The following is a 17,350-nucleotide window of genomic DNA, read 5'->3' as shown; positions in this document are numbered from 1 at the left end:
ACACTCTTCCCTTCACGACTCGGCAATAACTATAGCCGTGATTGGGCAGCACTGCGGCCGCTGGAGCGGAGCGGGCCCGGTGGCGGCGGGGAGTAGGCCGCGGCCTGCTGTGGGCGCCGGGCCTCACGTATAGAGCCGCTCGGGGAGGCAGGGCGGCCCGGGCCGCGAGAGAGCTCCCTCCGCTATGGCCGCCGCCACCTGGTGCTACCACGGGGACCCCGAGCCGGAGCAGCCGGCGGTGCTGGGTGAGGCGGGCGCTGGGCTGGGCTGGGCTGGGCCGGGCCGGGCGGGAGCACGGACTGGAGCGGGACTTACGGCCTCTCCCCTCCGCCTTGCAGTGCAGTTCTCCAACGGCAGGGTGCGGCAGGCCGACTCCATACGGTTCACCGTCTACCGAAACAAGGACACGGCCCATCCCGGGAAGAAACACCGGAGGATCCTGGTAAGGGCCCGCCAGGGAAGCAGGCTCCCGGCGGCCGCCTGCAGCCGGTGCTTCGTGTTGGCAGCGTCGGCGCCTCCGCTAAGGGCGGCCGCGGGGAGCCCGGCGCTGCGCCTGCCCCAAACCGGGCCGTGGCATCGGTGCGGCTCCGACACGTGCCCGCTCTCCGTGTGCGAGGAGCACCCCGCTGCAGCACGGAGGGAGCGGCGCCTGGGAGGCTGCGGGGCCTGCCAGAGACCGGCGTGAGACCAGCACCCCGAGGCATACCGGCAACGCTACCCACCTCAGCTAGTGACGAAGGGTTTGCGCTTCTTCTGATCTCGCTCCCGCCTTTTATGTCTGTGGCCGTGGCCGCTCCTGCAAGTAGGGATTGGGAACCTGGGTCAGACATGCAGGCCCTGTGGTCCCGTTTCAGGGAGACTGCTGCTGCCCTCAAACAGCTGCCCTGCTCCAGCTGCCCTCCTTACTGTACAATGAACAAAGCTCGGAAAATCTGCATGGAGTTTTTCTTTGTAGCAAATGTGTATATAAATAACTAGAGTTTAACCCCAGCCTCTGTGAAACATTTCGATTGATACATGGTTATGTATTCTCAGATGAAGGTTCATTCATTTACTGAAGTTCTGTGTGTTGTTGATTTATTTTAATAACCTAAAGGGAAATAATGTTTGAAAGTGACGTTACTTAACAACTAGTCAGGTCTTCATGATCACAAAATCTGTTGTGTTATGTTTACATAGTGAACACAGTGAATTCTTCACCCAGATTTTTGTTACATTACATTACATTACAAGGAGATTTCTGCTTCTTTCAGTGAAGAGGGAACCACGATTAAAGTCAGGAGATGCTTTCTGCTGGTATTGTTAAGTCTTACAGCTGCTTGCATGCATGATTTACTTAAGGAATAAATTACTTCAGTACACTTTCCCTGAGGATTTTGTCTGAAGTACAGTAGAAACACAAAGTTTTGAAGTACATCTAGGTGATTGAGCCATTCCTGATAGTGCTAGCTCTTTGGGTTTGTTGGTTTGGTTTTGGTGGGATATTTTTTTTTTTCCAGTGAATTGCGGTCACTTGGAGCTTTGAGCGGATCATTAGACATTATATCTTAAACAGTTCCCCTTGTCTGTAGTAGTGACTCTGATCAGTGTTTGCCTCTGGCCCAGGCTGAAATCTGTAAGGTTTGTCCTCGTTGGAAGCTTAGAGAAGCTTTGAGCGGCTGTGTTAAGGACCCTAAAGCATTGGGAATAGTATCTTAAATTCTCTGGCAGAGAGGCCTGATCTCTATTCACTGGCAACTTTGTGAATAAACCTATTACTTTCACAAAGTTGCTTCTGGATTAAAGTACAGCAGTAAAGACTGCATGATGTTTTAAGTGTAGTGGCACCCAACTGCTACAGTGATAAAATCTAAATTCAAATTATGATGCTCATAATTTCTTTGCAATGGTTCCTCATCTTCTGGCCCAGTGAAAGCTGAAGTAGAATCATGGGTAGTTTAAGCTTCAAGAAGTGCTGTCTTTTAAAGATTTTGACTTGCTGCAACACGTACCCAAGTTGGGCAGTGAAGTTTGCGTACACGACTCGTGTCTGATGCCTGGGAATGTAGAGCTTTGTGGCATCAGGGATAATAAAGCAGATGCAGAGAAGGTTATTTACAGCCCTGTACTCAGGTAATTTTTCTTTGTTTTTCAGGTCTCAGAAACTGAAAGGCTTTCATATGTGGGGAATAACTTCAGCAGCGAAGTTAGGAAATGTAACTCCCTATGCAGGTATGGGTTGCAGGCAAAGTGGGGGCAGGAACATGGAGGTGGATGCAGAGGAATTACTCAGATACAAAGTTCCTGGTAGACTTTCTTAAAGCTGGCTCAGAAGTCCCCACAGAGGCTGTGATTTTAATCAAGAAGATTTTGACAGGAGGCTCTAGCACCTAGCAGCTGCGTTGTTTGTGTGTTGCGTCCCTTTGGAAGTTGTGATGTTACATACAGATAGAGTGTATTTGTAAAGATCTTGTGAAGGGAAGGGTGAGAAAGTGATTTGATGTAGCTGAAACCTAGGAATAACAGCTTTGTTATTAAGAAACTAAAAGATAAAGAATTTTCAAGATCATCTGCTGCTGCCCAGGAAACCCCTGGGTCATTAATCATCCCTTAACTTCAGGGCCACAGCATGATGCTGCTATGTGAACTGATAAGGCGTCTGTGCCATGCACTATAAAAGGAAGTGTCGGTGAAATCACCAGCCTTTACATGTCCTGGTTTAAGAATGTGACCTTTGTGGCACTGGCGCAGATCCCACGGTCCTCCTAAGGAGTGTTTTATATGCGAGATCTGTCTCATTCTGGAATACAAGAACCGCCAAATGGGTGGAGAGCTAATGTGAAATTTGCAAATAGTCTATCAAAACATGCTAATACTAATAATCTTTGTTCTTTCCGAGAGGTGAAACCAGGAGCACTGGACCGTCAGATATAACAGCCTTCAGTTTTAAGATGCTGTAGCGGAAAAAAAATGAACAAAGGGGCTTTTTCTTCCTTACTTCGGAGAGATAAATTTAGTTTAATGAATGTGTGATACAGGTATTGCAGTGTTATTTCTAGGGCGATTTAGTGCTCTTATCTCTGAACATTAAATAAGAGATGATTTTAGCGGCTTAAGTGGTTCTTGCCTGCACCTCTGGAGATTCTGAGCTGTGGTAACTAAGAGGGCAAGCTAACAGCTGATATACATTCAGCTTCAAATACTAGTTTTGCATTAGGTGTGCATATGCCTCAGGATCTCCAGAGATGCAGGCAAGAATTAATAAATTAATTTCTTGCTTTTCTTTCAAGTTTTCCTATCCTTTCCTTCTGTCCCTTTCTTCCTACGTGTGCTTCAGCTACATGTGTGAGGATTTCCTACAGTGGATCCATTCCCGTTGCTCGTGGCAGCTGTCAGCCTAAAACTGTGCACTCGTAACGGCTATTGTTGGTATAACACGGAGCAGAAGCCACCTCTGAACAAACAGTCCAGTTTTTTTCTGAGTCGATGAGTTCAGCAAACCTCTGGGCTTTCTGGAACAGCAGGAACTGCCAAGAGATCCTTTCCTGACCAGCGAAGTATGGTCATTTGCACTGTACTTGGGCAGTAGTTGCGTGGTGTGTTGCTCCCACTGCAGCAGGCATCCTGTTGTGCTGGTGGATTTTGTCTTCAGGGAGCGTGTCCTGAGTTTTAGGAAGATGTGTTGTGGAGGAGAGCAAGTTCGGGCGCTAGTCAGAAGGGTTGATGTGGAATGAACTCTTCTGGCCAGATAAAAAACTGGTGCTGTTGATACCCCTGATCAACTTCAGACAAGGGTGTTCTGTTCCTGTTTCTGGTGGGTCATGAGGCACAGTGAGGAGCAGTACAAACCATTTGGGCTTGCCCCACTGAAATGTGGGCTGAAAAGGAATTTACCTGAGAGAAATTACCGTGTTCTAGAGACAGCAAAGTCATGTTTCTGAGAAGCTCTGAGAACTTGGTGACTTGTACTGAGCAGAGAACTGGCTGCAGGGAACCCAAGATTTAAAAACACAGGAAACTGCATAGAAGCACTGAGAAACCAAGGGTCTTGGTGCATCAAAAAAGACAGAGTAGCAGCTAGCACTCCAGCACCTAGGCTTCAACTGTGCGTTTGGGAGTTAATTTGGTTGTCTTAAGGCTTCTACGTTTACTTAGAGCAACAAGTCTTTAGAGAGATAAATATATATATATATATATACACACACTTGTGTGTGTGAACTATGTGTGCGTGCCCTGAAGGTAGCTTGTTTTATTTTGACGTCCTGAAAGCGCTTGGAAGACTTGTATTCGCAAGGCAGAGGGTTGGCAGGGAGTGGGGAGTACACATGGCTCTGCACCATATATTTTAAAACATCACTTCCACTGATCTGTCTCTCACTAACCACTTGCTCCTGTTCTTCCCAGGTATTTTGTCGGCGTGTTAGACAAGGACTCTGGGCAAATGCAAGTCTATAATGCTGAAATATTCAGCCTGCAGCCCTTACTGTCAGGTAGGAAGATACTGTGTGTAACTCCAGCACCAGAGTCACAGTGTGCTAGACCTACGTACTCGTTGAGCTATGGACTGCTTGGTTGCTGACAGCAGTGGTCTCTGTTGTCTCCCTGGCTGCTTTACTCCTCGTTTTTGCTTTATTCCCTCAGCATCATCTTCCAAGGCACTACATGATGCGAAAAATGGAGAAGGAAGCAAGGTGAAATTTAGGGTGGAGGATAAGCAGAGAGTGTTATGGATGGGAGGCTGGAAGTGCTGGAGTCAGTAACAAAGCTGTCACTGTTCAGAATAAGCGCAGCCTTGTCTAGGTGCTCTCGACTTGAGGGAAGCCTGGAAATTGTCAGGTCGAGGGACTGGATCACTGAAAAACAAAACCATTTTTCTTCAGCAGAACTGCTTTTTGTTACTGACCTCAGGAGGATAATCCGAAGTCTTTGGGGAGTTTATTTTTAACCTGTGCAGCAGGAGCCAGGTATTGCTGCAATCCACGCATTAACACTTGTTCGCTTTATAGCAAAAACTGGCCTGCCGTTCCTTTTTTGTTTACGGTACATACTCTTGTGTATTCAGTGTTTTGTTTAATCGACCAGCTCCTGTGGAGGAGATCTCAAGTGATGTGCCAAGTCTTTCAGTGATGCATTAGAGCTTCAGGAATACGGAGTATGTGTGCTGTCCTGGCTGCTGCAAGCCAAGCGTGCTAACTTTTGTTCTTTTATAGATAACTTAATACCTGATGACACAAAGGATTATCAGAAAAAATCCTACAGGGAGAAGGTAAAGTTGAAAGCCCATATCGTGTTCTTCTGTGATTATACAGCTAACAGTGGCAGATGATACTTGTTTGAGACTGTGAGGGTTGGTTTACTGCAGGGTGTACGTGCAGGTTCAGCGCTGTCTCTGTGCTTTGGAGGTCCATGAGACAGTGCATTTTCAGTGCCTGACTTGGCATTACTTTCACAATTATTTTAGGCTTGATTACAATCCCAGTTACCTCCTGCCCCTTTGCGCAGATCAGTTCTTGTTGTGTGGTTGACTTGGGCCCAGGGAAAAGTTTAAAGTTTTCTTAGGGAGTGTGAATGTGGAACAGGTGGTGCTTAGCAGCTGAGTTTTCCTCTTGGATGCAAAGTGTCTTCAGTGTGTTTTAATCTCTGTCTACCTTGCACAGATGGATTTGTGCATTGAGACCTTTGGTACCAGCAAGCAGAAACGAGCTCTGAACTCTCGGCGAATGAATGCAGTGGGCAATGATATTCTGAATACAGCTGTGACAGAAGCAGCAGCAAACATAATAGATGCAAAGGGAGTAACAGGTAAGTATTGTCTCAGAGTTTAATTAATGTCATCAGAAGTACCTTTTTCTGTCTGTTACTTGCCGAGTATGGTAGGAAGAAGAAAGGGCTTTTCTTCAAGGAAGCAGCTGGTCTAACAGCTGAGAAGGGCGCAGGTGGAGGAACTCGCAGATCTTTCTGGTGGAAGGGGAACTGCTTCCTTCTGATCCTGCTAGACTTAGTGTCAGAGTTGCCTGAATTAGGGAAGGTCCCTGTGGCACCACTGTCCTTCCCTGCCCATTGTTAGGAGCTCCTCTGGGGGTCTCTAGATACCACTTTATTGGGATGAAGGTGATACATTCACCTGGTCTGAACCGAGATGCTGAATGTTCATTAAGGTGAACTTGTACCCTGGCTTCACAGTGGCATGGCTGTGGAAAATGGTCTGTGCCCTAAACCAGGTCACAGCCCCATCAGGTGCCATCCCCGGTGCTGTTGTGAACCAGGCTGATGGACTTAGGCTACAGGGAACGTTCACTCTCAGAGGCATCACAGTGAAGTGATGTTTCAAGGACAGTTGGCGACCCCACTACTGAGTGCCCTTGAGGCTGCATCTGTACTGTGTTGTCATGCCTCTGCCGCCCCCCCTGCACCCTTGCCCTGATCAAGAAGGAGGTAAAAAAATGACAGAGGAGGCCGAGGAGGATCTAACAGCAGCCCCACCGCTACCTGAAAGGGCAGTCGGAGCCAAAGCCGCCTCAGCAGTGCCAGCAAGGGGTCAACAGCACAAGTGGCAGTGGTCACCCCGCCTTGGGAGGCGGAGGCTGGGGGAACCTTCTTGCCTCAGAGGGTGGTGCGGCCCTGGGACGGCTCACAGAGGTGTAGGGTCACCGTTCTTGGGGGGTTTCCAAGCTTTGGAGGACAAAGCCAGGGTTGCCCTGATCTGGTGCTGGAGACAGTCCTACTCTGGGCAGGAGGTTGGACAGTAGACCTCCAGAGTTTCTTTTCACCTGTATTTCTGGGATTCTGAGCTTTGTTGGCTATGAATGGAGGAGGTATCTGTTATCAGGCTTTCATGCATTCTCTTCCGGGTTGGATATTGCTCTCAGAGCTGCTTTGTACCATAGGCTGCCAAAGCCATCTTCTGCCCGTCCTGCAAGCAACAGGTAGGTGCAGCAGCAGCAGCAGCAACCAGTTTGTCTTGGTGCGCTTCTTTCCTCGATTTTTCTTTAGTCTGGAGTGACTTTTCTAAATCTTAAGGAACACAAAGTTTTTGGTAGAACTGATGGCACCAGGTTAAAACCCAGCACGCTGAGTACGTAGCAGGCGTATCAGAAGCTCCCGGCCTTTCTGTGCATACTGGAATGTTTTCGATGTAGTCAGCACCTACGTGTGGCAGTAATAAACAAAACAGGGGAGAGCGGTAGCCTTTTCCTTACTACTGGCCCAAGTGGGACAAACTGGAGTTCTAAAACTTTAAAACTCCCAACTGTGACTGAACTGGTGTTGACAAAAGAACCACCATTAAGTAGACTTGCGTTTAAAGGAAGGATTTGGGTTGGGGTCATGTTCTCTGTGTTTTTGTTTGCGTGGTCCAAATACTGTCGTCTTTTTTGCTTCCTTCCAAAGCTTTGATCCAGGATATGGCCCAAGATGATGTACAGAACATCTCCATCTTCCTCCCACCGTGTAATGAACATGCTGACAAACCAGAAGATGTTTACAAGTTTGAGGACAGTATCTTTTTCTGTGGTGGAGTGGTTTCCCACACCTCTAAGCCTTTGGTGTCAGTGGTCTGGCACATGGGAGTGAGTGCTGGCAGGTGTGTGAATGAGCTGAACCTCATCCCCTCACAAGCCAAAAACTGAGAGCAGGGAGATGCTTTGTTGAGGTGGTTTTTTGGTGGTTTTGGGGTTTTTTTTTGCCTGCAGTTTGACTGGTAATAGTAATGAGGTCAGAGCCATGCGGGAGAAGTGACTTGGGGTCAAACCACAGTCCTTTGTTACTGACTGGCTTCCAGGTTGTGGTGTTAGGTCCTACCTATTTCGAGTTTCTTTCCGTACCTACTTCCCTACCCCACGCTTCCTAAAGTGAGAGTGGATGGGGCTTATCTCACTGTGGGCCCTTCAGTCCGGAAGGGTGAGCAAAGGCACACTTGTTCTTTTCTTGAAAATCCTTCCAGTTCTGTCCCCAGCAGAGTATGAAGCGTTGCGGGTTCCAGCAGCGGTCTTTGTTAACATCACTGCGGAAGAAATCGCCAAGAAAACGGAAGACAAAAGGTAATGCTGCTGCAAACAGCCTTGTAATAGTGAAGGTGGGCCCTGTGAAACTGTAGTTTATTCTGTGGGGCAGGTTGGCTACTGCTGCCAGCTCCGCTGTACCCAGGCTGATTTTTTCAGTACAGAGGAAGGTTATTTGATCCAAGCGTGGCTGAGCCGCACCTACCTTGTGGACCACGGGGTTTAGTTGTGTACAGGTGAGGAAGCTGCATGCACAGCAGCACGGCTGCCCTTTGGGGAGCCAATTGGCAGAGGAAGAGCGTGGAGAAATCCAGAGTGGGCTCTGAAGTCACGTGCCTAGAAGGTAAACCACAGAACTGTGCTGAGCACAGTGTGCCCATGGCTGGGGACTGTCACAGAATCGTGTTACAGAATCGTATGACAGAACGGTTTGGGTTTGAAGGGACCTTAAAGACCATCTAGTTCCAATCCCCCTGGCCATGAGCAGGGACACCTTCCACCAGCCCAGGTTGCTTAAAGCCCTGTCCAGCCCGGCCTGGAACACTGCCAGGGATGGGGCACCCACAGCTGCTCTGGGCAGCCTGGGCCAGTGGCTTTACCACCTGCACAGTAAAGAATTTCTTCCTAATATCTAATCTAAATCTACCTTAAATGTCCCAGCCAAGTACTGACTCGCTGCAGAGGTTGCTCTAGCCTGGCAAGCTGGCAGGGACATACACTTAGAGCTGTCAAGCCTTTGTGCTGGGGGGGCTGAAGTGAGCAGGAAAAGCACCGTGCCTCACTCCCCGTACTTCGTGGCTGCCTGTGCTGAAGCAGAAGTGTGTCTGAGTGCCGCGTTGAGAGCCTGCGGTGTGGGGACCTTCTTAGCCGCACACTGAAACGGGGCTGGCTGAACGTGAGGGACGTTGACAGGAAAAGTGTGCTCGCGAAGCAGCCTCCTGGGCTATCCTTTCCTAGGTGTCCAGGGGACTCTCCTCAAACAGCTGAGCACTGAGGTTAAAGGTGTGTCTTCTGAAGATGTAAACTAGTTCCTAGTTCTTTGAGCCTCATCCTCTCCCTCCGTCTCCTTTCTTTTAGCCATTGCTCCTTTGTTTTAGAGGAGCTGAAGTTCCTGCCTGCTGATGAGAAGAGTAGAGATCACAAAGCCCGCTGCCTCTGGTTCCTGGACACCCTTATTAAGTTCAGCTACCTGAAAATGATCAAGAAGAAGCGTAAGAGAGTTTTAAGCTACCTGCTGAGACTTGGTTTGTAATTCCTACAGTGGAAAAGAGTAAAGCTGCCCGGAATGAGCTGTGTGGTCAGGCAGCTAGCTGCAGCAGTTGCTTTCAGCCTGTACCATGCTGAAGTTGAGGATCTCCGCGTTGCTGAGGGTTGTTAGCTCTGTGTCTGCTGGAAGATGTATGCCTCATCCTTTTCAGTCTCTTTGTAACTGCTGTGCATCAGGATGGCACAGTGACATCCTCTTGATAGAAGATAAGGTAGCTTAGATTGAAAATGTTGAGGTTCTTTCTAGTTTATTGATAGTACTGTGCTTACAAACATGGTTTATATTTTCACTTTAGGCCTAAGCCAAGAGGCTGGAAACTGTCAGCGCTCTCTATCCAGCCTCCATATTCCAGGTGCAAGAGGCATACAGTGTGTGATACATCCTTTGTGTCTCTTTTTGTGCTTTTGAGAATGTTTTCATCCTCGTTTGCTTATTAGCTCAATGTGTGAATCGCAATAATCCTGTGTTCAGGATCTTGCTTTTAGAATGGCAGGAACTGCTGTTCTCGAAAGCACTGCACAAAAGATTTTCCTGAAGAATTTCAGGATTTGCTGTCTCCCATAGAACTTGCATACCTTGAGTCTTGTCAGTGATGAAAATGTTGTTGTTAGCATTTTCAGTGACTGGGGGGGGGGTGATGGAGGAGATGGCAAGCCTGGCTGTAAATATTGTCCTGCGTTGCTGGAGACACAGGAGTCGCCCTGCAGGATTTGGTCAAGGAGGATGTGGAAATGACCAGTCTTGGTGCTAGCATGAATTTGTTAGTGTGGTTTCGGTTCTAATGCTACTTTGTGACAGGACCATCGGTTGAAAGGCAGGTATCTATTAGGAGAAACAGGCATAGACACACACATGCGTTGCCAGTTGTGTTGTGTTGAAGTGAGAGATCCCATTTGTAAAGAAAATAAAAGCTGTTAGGAGCCTCTCTGACCTGAAAAATTATGAGACCTAGAAATGAAGTGCCCAGGCTCCTTCTAGGTTCTCAGTATTCCTGGAAAGAGGCACTAAATGTCCTGGTAGCAGATGTGCTATTGTGACGGCTGGAGGTGGGCAGTACGAGAAAGAGTATGTGTTTCTCATTCCACTGCAAAACCCCTTTCTGTCCTAGATCCGATGGGTCCTGAATGCCCACACATTATTAGCAGGAAACTCATGAAGAATTTCACTTCACTGACCTACAACAATGGCAGGTAAGGAACTATGTGTGTTTTGAATGTCCTTGAGGCAGAGAGATGCCCGATTCAGCCTGAAGGGCCGTGAACACATTATCTATCGGGAAACTTCCTACTAGAATGGAAGGTAGCTTCCTCGCTTCACACCCCCAGCCCTTTAGAACACTGAGTTGTGGCTGGTGATGGTCCATTTTAGACAGTGCAAGTCTAAAATGTCACTTGGAGAGACAGGATCATGTGTGCAAATGCAAGCCTGCACCTATGGATATAAGCTGGCTTGACGAAATGGGGTGCCCAGCCATCTGCCTGATGGTTTCTGGATGGAGGATGGCAGAATGGGTGCTGGCTTTGCAGCTGGGTCTTGATGGTGCAGCTGAACAGGCAAATGTCCACGTGTATATTTTCACTGTGAACCGAGGCAGCTCACGGATGCGTCGTCTCTTCACCGTCCCAGAATGCGTCAGGATGGAGGTGGTGCAGTGGCTGAATAGTGGCGCTTTTTTTCACACTTGCGTAGTTTTATTAGCCGAGCAGGGGTGCTTTTACATCAACTTTTAGGCATGACTTAATTTGAATTCTCTGGTGAAACCTACACAGACAAAACTGTGTAAAGATTTGCACTAGTTAACTTACCCTGGGCTGAGACCCACACCAGGAGAAACTGCCATTCCGTGACTGGAGCGGAGGCTGGGAAGTTCCTGCAGGTCCTTTCCAGCAGTGTCAGGGCCACTTGTGGGATGCTGAGTGCTGTCTTACTGCAGTGAGGGCCTTGGGCAGCTGGTGGAGGTGCCTTTGACCGGGTGGCCCTTGGCTGCAGCCTTCAGATGGATGCCACATACATCTAAGTGGCTAGAAATCTGAATAAATACGCATTATTCAGCCATCCCGATGAGTGGAAGCACCAAATTACAGGCAAGGGTGAAGAGTATCCTCACTCTTGCCAGAGTGCCTTCCCCACACTCCAGGAGCCATCAGCCTCTCCACCTAGAAGCAGCGTATAATGCTGATGCTCCGCTAGCGCTAGCACAGCTGCACCGCCACTGTTGATGTGGTGGGAGCAGAGAACTTGAGTCCAAACGGGCCAGCTTTTGTCTGGAGTCTCAAACCAGTGACGAACAGTGAAATGCTCCCAGAGGATCACCAGCTAGCTGTCTGCTTTGTCTGGATTATGTATTTGAGGTGCCATTACTAGTTAGGCCAAATGCGCTTGGAACAGCTTCCCTTTGTTTCCTCTCGCAAGGGAGCAGCGTGCCGAAGAGACTGAAGTGGCGTTAGTTGGTGGTTGCACCTCTGAACAGATATGGGCATGTGAGGGCAGAGGAACCTGTTAGGTCCCAGTGCTTGGAGGTCTGTGTTGCTCTGAGCTCTTCTTTGGTGGCTAGGAAAAGTCAAGTCCTGTCTAACTGGGGCTCCGGTTCTGTCTGTACCTTGTGCGGGTTGTGTTCTGCGTTCATTGACGCTCCGGATCTCATATGTTCTCCCTCTTGCCATCCAGTGTCCAGAATTTAATCTCTGCGTCCATGAAGGCTAAAATCACAGCGTATGTCATTGCATTGGCTCTGCACATCAACAACTTCCAAACGGACCTCACTGTTCTGCAGAATGACGTGAAGCTCAAAGAAAGCAGGTGAGTTGCTGCGTGTGTTCGTGCTTGCTGTGATCCTCCTGAGGAGAGAGCTGGGGAGCTTCTCCGGCCCCTGGGTGGCATAGTAATACCTACTAGTTGTAAGTGGACTCTTGCCTTTTGTGTGTCGAAGCTTTAGTTTGAAGCCTTGGCGTTCATAAAGGAGGGGTGGTTACACATCTCAAAAGACCCTCAGGTGCATCAAGAGGCTCTTCAGCTATTCTGCAGGAAAAGAAGCAGAGGCAGGCAGCACTGGAATGGCCAGCTGGGGCAGATGGCAGGATGGTCTATCCACTGCCGCCCAGCTGTGTTTCTTGCCTGACAAGTCACATCACTTTTCCCCTTCCTGTCCCCTGTATCCCTTTTTCCTGCAGAGCTGGAAGGTACCTGTTAGGTACCAGTCTGGCTGTAAGTGCAGGTTTGTAGCCGACTGTAACAGGCAAACTAGAAACAAGAGGGGTTTGTTCTTACAGTCACACTGTGGGCATATAGGTGGTGTTTACATGGAAGAAACCCAGCCCCCTGAAATTATTTACTCTGCCCTTGGCTTCTTGGTTCTTGTTTTTGAAAAACTGATGAACTTGGGGACTTAACAGCAAAGCTTCATGGGGAGAGGTTGTAGGCAGAACTGCTGGCCCCAGGATTTGAAATAAGGATTTGTCACATCCGGGTTGGTGATGGTGAATGGGTTGCAAATTCCCAGATTGCAAACAGATTGAAAACAGATTGCAAAATAAACTTCAGGGCAAACGACCCTTGCTCCGTTAGCTTTTGGGGGCGGTTGCTCCCTGGACTCTTAATTTTCCCTGGAAAACTATGTACAGAAGCATCGTGCACCTGCTGCTAGCTGCAAGGCATGCCTTTCCCAGCAGGTGTCAGCTAGATCCTGCTGCCAGCTCCTCTGGCACTTCTTCCACTGCAGCTTGTGCTGTACTGTCTCTCTGCCTCTCCCCCCCCTCCCCCCCCCCACGGTAAAATAAATCAGGAATTGATCAGAACTGCTCGAGCAGCCCACTGTGCTGTCTGGGGAGTCTCCCAGCAAGCAGACATCAACTCAGCAGGCAGCTTCTTAATCCTGGCTGGGAAGGGATCAGGTGGCCCCGTTCGTGACTGTCCAGCCGTGCTTATTAACATCTCTTTCCTGCCCTGTCCTGTTCTGTGAGCGATGCTGATGCCAAGGACATGTGCTTCATAACTCAGTCACCTTGGTCTTTCTTAACAGGATTATTTAGTAGTCACGCGGCTGAGCGGGAGCCGTGGAGGGACACAAACCCTTCGCTGCAACCGAGAAAAACGTTGTGGACTATCCTAGGGTTTCTTTCTGAGAGCTTTATGTTAAGGTCTGGTCGTAACTGGAAGTTATCAGAGCCCTTAGTCACCTCTTGGTTTTGCAAGCTCCCTTATCAGCCTTGCTGCAATTATTTCTGATTTTGCCCACAGTTATGCTCTTTATTCTTTGATGGGTAGTAGTGGGTTTAACAGCAGTGTTTGCTATTGGTTTCTATCCAATTTTTATTTAGGGTTTGGGTTTTTTTTTCCTCCTTTTTCTTTCGGAACTAAGCTTTTTAGGGAATCCACATTGATTTTTGCTCCCAGGTTTTGTTCTTCTGTACTGGAGCTAGGAACGTGGGCCGTAGGATGCTGTTGAGAAAAGGGGGGAGGAGGCTGGTACCTGTTAGAAAAATTGAGGAGATACACATAGCCCTGGGCCACTTGATGGAATAATTCTTTCCTGGAATGGGAGGTTTGACTGAAGAACCCTTCCCAACTGAATCTTTTTAGATTTCAAAGATAATAAAAGTCAGCTGGAAGGATTCTGGGATTTGTGTGTTCTCAGGACCCCACCTGAGGCTGGGACACTGTCGTGTTAAGAAGTGGGAGTTTCCTTGAACCATTTATATTTGATCAGCCCGTCGGTTTCCCGAGAAAGACGAGACCCTTGCATCCAGCCAGCCTGCCTGCTGCTAATTCAACCAACCTATTCGGGGACCCCCGTTGACAGAGTCACTGAGTCAAATCCCTTTTATCAACTACTCAGATCTCTGGAGACTTACACAAAAGGGACTTCAGCTGAGGATTTTTGTTACATAAAATACAAGTTTGTGACAGAATGAGGTTCAAAGATTGCTGGTGTTAATACACTGACTGCAAAGCAAACTTAAAACAATACAGGTATTAACAGCTAGCATGAGTTAAGCATAGGACAAAGTTTTTTACCCAGTAGGTGTCCCTACAGGGGAGAAGGCAGTTTGGCCTGTCAGCTGATCCCAGAGGTTACAATGAAGTCATCCCTAACTTCTCCCCTCGTTCGTCCACGTTTTATACTTTGCAGTACACTGCATATTCATTTATCATACACGGGATCGGTTACAAGTTTCTCGTTTTGAATGCAAATTAGCACGCGTCCTCAGACAGCGCTGCTGCAGTTCTTTACCGACTCTGGATGCTCCCCAAGCAGGGTTTTGCCCTTTTTCGTGGGGGCTGTTTTGAGTCCGAGGTCATGCTCTCCCACTACCGCTGTTACCTTTGGCCTGTTTTCAACTAATTTTCTCTTTATGTCAGTGGACTGCAACACCTTATCAGCCTGTCTCCTCTTGTAGACAGAACTTTCCTCACTTGAAGGCTTCTTTCTGCGTAACTTAGGTAATGGTGTTCTTTCTCACTGTCTGTTCTTTATTTCTCATCCTTCCCAAGGCTGACTCCATTGATTAGAAGCCCTTTCATTCATGGAGGGGTGGGTCATCCTGACCTAACCTTATGCACGGATTTATATATAATTCAACACTAAATCAGAGTTTGGTAATTTAGGAGTTTAGACAACAATTCCCGCCCCCTCCCCCACCTTTGGACTTATTTCGGTCCAGGGCTAGTCTGTTTTCTTGTACATTTAGGTGGAGCTTGAGTGACTCCAGTCATACGTTATTTTGTTCTTCCTAACTGGTATTGCGTGCTGCCAGCAGCAGCAGCTGAACACAAATAATGCTTGTTCTGCCCTTTGTAGGGAAGTGGAGAGCAGCATTATTATTTCTCAAGGCAGCTGGCCGCCGAGTAAGGCAACAAGGGTTCATAACGCTCTCTGAGGTGGTGGTGCACAGCTCGGTAGCGTTCTGTAGCCTTTGAAGACTTACAGCTTCTGTCTCCATGGTATCCTTGAGATGCAGAGAACGCATCCTGCTTGCTGGTGTCTCCTGCCTTCTCCCCTGAGGCAAAAGGCTGTTGATCTCTTTGTGCAGTATCGTGGTACAGAAGGCTTGTGCTCCCCACTGACATAGTGTTCCTCTGCTGTTTTCAAGGATGATGGATATCGCAAAGGCCATGCGGCTGAAGGTCTCCAAGGCAAAGGGGCTGCCAGGACTTGAGAACGATCAGAACCACAAGCTGGGCACTCTCTCTCTCCCCTTGCCTGTGCAGAAGGCATCAGGGAACCAACGGAAGCGCAAGAAAATGAACTAAAATGGCTCAGAGGTCTGAGCAGGGGCAAAGGAGTTTCTTTCTCAACTGCCACTCTGCACACAGACCAGCACGGGGATGCTTCTCTCTGTCTGTTGGATTTGGCTGTCTAACATCAGCACGTGACCCTGTTGAAACCCTGTCTTGAGGCTGGCTTACAACAGATGTTCACTCATTAAACTGCTGCTTTTTTTGATTTGTGTGAAAAAAGCTACAATAAAACCTTTTTTTTTTTTTTTTCCTCCTGTCTACAGGTGGAGAGAAATACGTAGGATGTGCTGCTGTGCAGGATCATGGTTTGAAACTGCAGGTCCTCCACCGACTACAGTCTGGTTCTAGCAGTGACCTCGTGGCCCGTGGCCTGTTCTACCCCTTTTTCACACATGCAGGGTAGAAAGCACAGAAAGAGACACTGAGCAAAGAGTTACTTACAACTTTTTGGCTCTGTGTGTGTCTGTTTCACTGGAGGTTCAGTGTAGTTCTGTGGTCAAAAAGTATGAGGGTGCAACACAAACAAAATATTTCTACCACTTTTCCTGTCCTGGAGGGAGGAGGGAGAATTGTGCTGACTTAGAGCTGGTGTCGTCTTCAGAAAGGGTGAAAAGCTGAGGGTCACATCCAAGAGAAAAAGCTTATGTGAAACAGGAGCATGGGATGGCAAGAGCAATCTTCTCTTTCAGATGTCTTTGCTTCAGATGGTAACTGGGGTTTAGTACATCATTTAGGGATTTAAGAGTAACTCCTTGCACACCCTCATGCCCCACTATTCATAGCTTTCGTTAGAACTGACACAAAACATCCAGTTTTCTGGGTGGAGGATAATTAATGCTAGGGAATTACAGGCTGCAGATAATGCGTAGGAATGTTTTTATTACAGAATGGTTGTGGTTGGAAGGGGCTTCTGCAGGTCACCTTGTCCAGTCCCCCTGCTCAAACAAGGCCACCCAGAGCCAGGTGCCCAGCACTGCGACTATTTCCAGTGACAGAAACCACAGCTTCCCTGAGCAACCTATGCTAGTATGTGGTCATGTGGTAAGAGAAAAAGTGTTTCCTGACGTTCAGAGGGAGCCGGTATGTGCCCGTGGCCTCTGGTCCTGTTACTGGGCACCACTGGGAAGAGCCTGGCTTGTTCTCTTGGCACCTTCCCTTTGAGTTTTTATAGATACGGATGAGATTCCCCCAGAGCTTTCTCTGTGTAGTTGCAGCTCCCTCAGCCTTTCCTCGTAGGAGTGACGCTCCAGTCCTTTCAGCGTCTTGGGCGCCCTTTGCTGGATTCTCCAATATGTCTGTGTCTCTTTGATACTGGAGAGCCCAGAACAGGACACGCCACTCCAGATGTGGCCTCACCGGTGCTGAGCCGAAGCAAGGGATCACCTCCCTTGACCTGCTGGAGATGGTCCTAATTCTGCTGAGACAGTGTTAGCCTCTGCTGCAAGCTCGTGTTCAGCTTGGTGCCCACCAGGACCCCCAGGTCCCTTTCTGCCGAGCTGTTTTCCAGCTGAGCAGCCCCCAGCATGTCCTGGTGCCTGGGGCTGCTCCTCCCCAAGTGCAGGACTCCATGTTTCCCCCTTTTGTCCTTTGGAAGCCCCTGACTTACCCGGGCCTCATCTCTCGAGTCTTTGGTACAGCGAAATAATGCTCAGGGAGCTCCTCTGGCTGTAGCCACTTTTGTGAGTTTTTGTAATTCTCCTTGGGATCTGGTCTTCTACATAGCAGAGCCAGCAGCTCTGACTTAAGACCGGTATGAAACTGTATTCGGAGATACACCAGTAGTTTACCCTCTTTATCTGAGGTCTAGCTTGCTGCTGTTTTGGGGAGTTGATACAGGGTGTGAGGAGGGGAGCAGATGTGGATTGCC

General features: G+C 48.5%; 1 protein-coding gene across 1 annotated transcript; it reads left to right on the top strand.

Annotated features, from left to right (window-relative positions):
- Nucleotides 1-16: 16 nt before the first annotated feature.
- Nucleotides 17-15,729, top strand: LOC130142035 (DNA-directed RNA polymerase I subunit RPA49-like). Its single transcript, XM_056323434.1, has 12 exons — nt 17-245; nt 339-442; nt 2,135-2,211; nt 4,384-4,469; nt 5,190-5,245; nt 5,637-5,781; nt 7,369-7,476; nt 7,922-8,018; nt 9,057-9,190; nt 10,355-10,436; nt 11,914-12,045; nt 15,336-15,729. The coding sequence occupies exons 1-12, from the start codon at nt 185-187 to the stop codon at nt 15,493-15,495; spliced, it is 1,242 nt and encodes a 413-aa protein (XP_056179409.1). The 5' UTR covers nt 17-184; the 3' UTR covers nt 15,496-15,729.
- The last annotated feature ends 1,621 nt before the right edge of the window (nt 15,730-17,350 follow it).

This window comes from Falco biarmicus, chromosome W (genome assembly GCF_023638135.1).
Source record: "Falco biarmicus isolate bFalBia1 chromosome W, bFalBia1.pri, whole genome shotgun sequence".
Taxonomy (NCBI): Eukaryota; Metazoa; Chordata; class Aves; order Falconiformes; family Falconidae; genus Falco; species Falco biarmicus.
The sequence above is the reverse complement of the archived record's forward strand: the minus strand, read 5'-3'. Positions and strand labels throughout refer to the sequence as shown.

Coding starts and splice junctions, on each gene's coding strand:
- LOC130142035 (XM_056323434.1), top strand. CDS start 185: ATGGCCGCCGCCACCTGGTGCTACCACGGGGACCCCGAGCCGGAGCAG. Junction 5,246..5,636: donor AAAAATCCTACAGGGAGAAG/GTAAAGTTGAAA, acceptor TACCTTGCACAG/ATGGATTTGTGCATTGAGAC. Junction 12,046..15,335: donor GTGAAGCTCAAAGAAAGCAG/GTGAGTTGCTGC, acceptor GCTGTTTTCAAG/GATGATGGATATCGCAAAGG.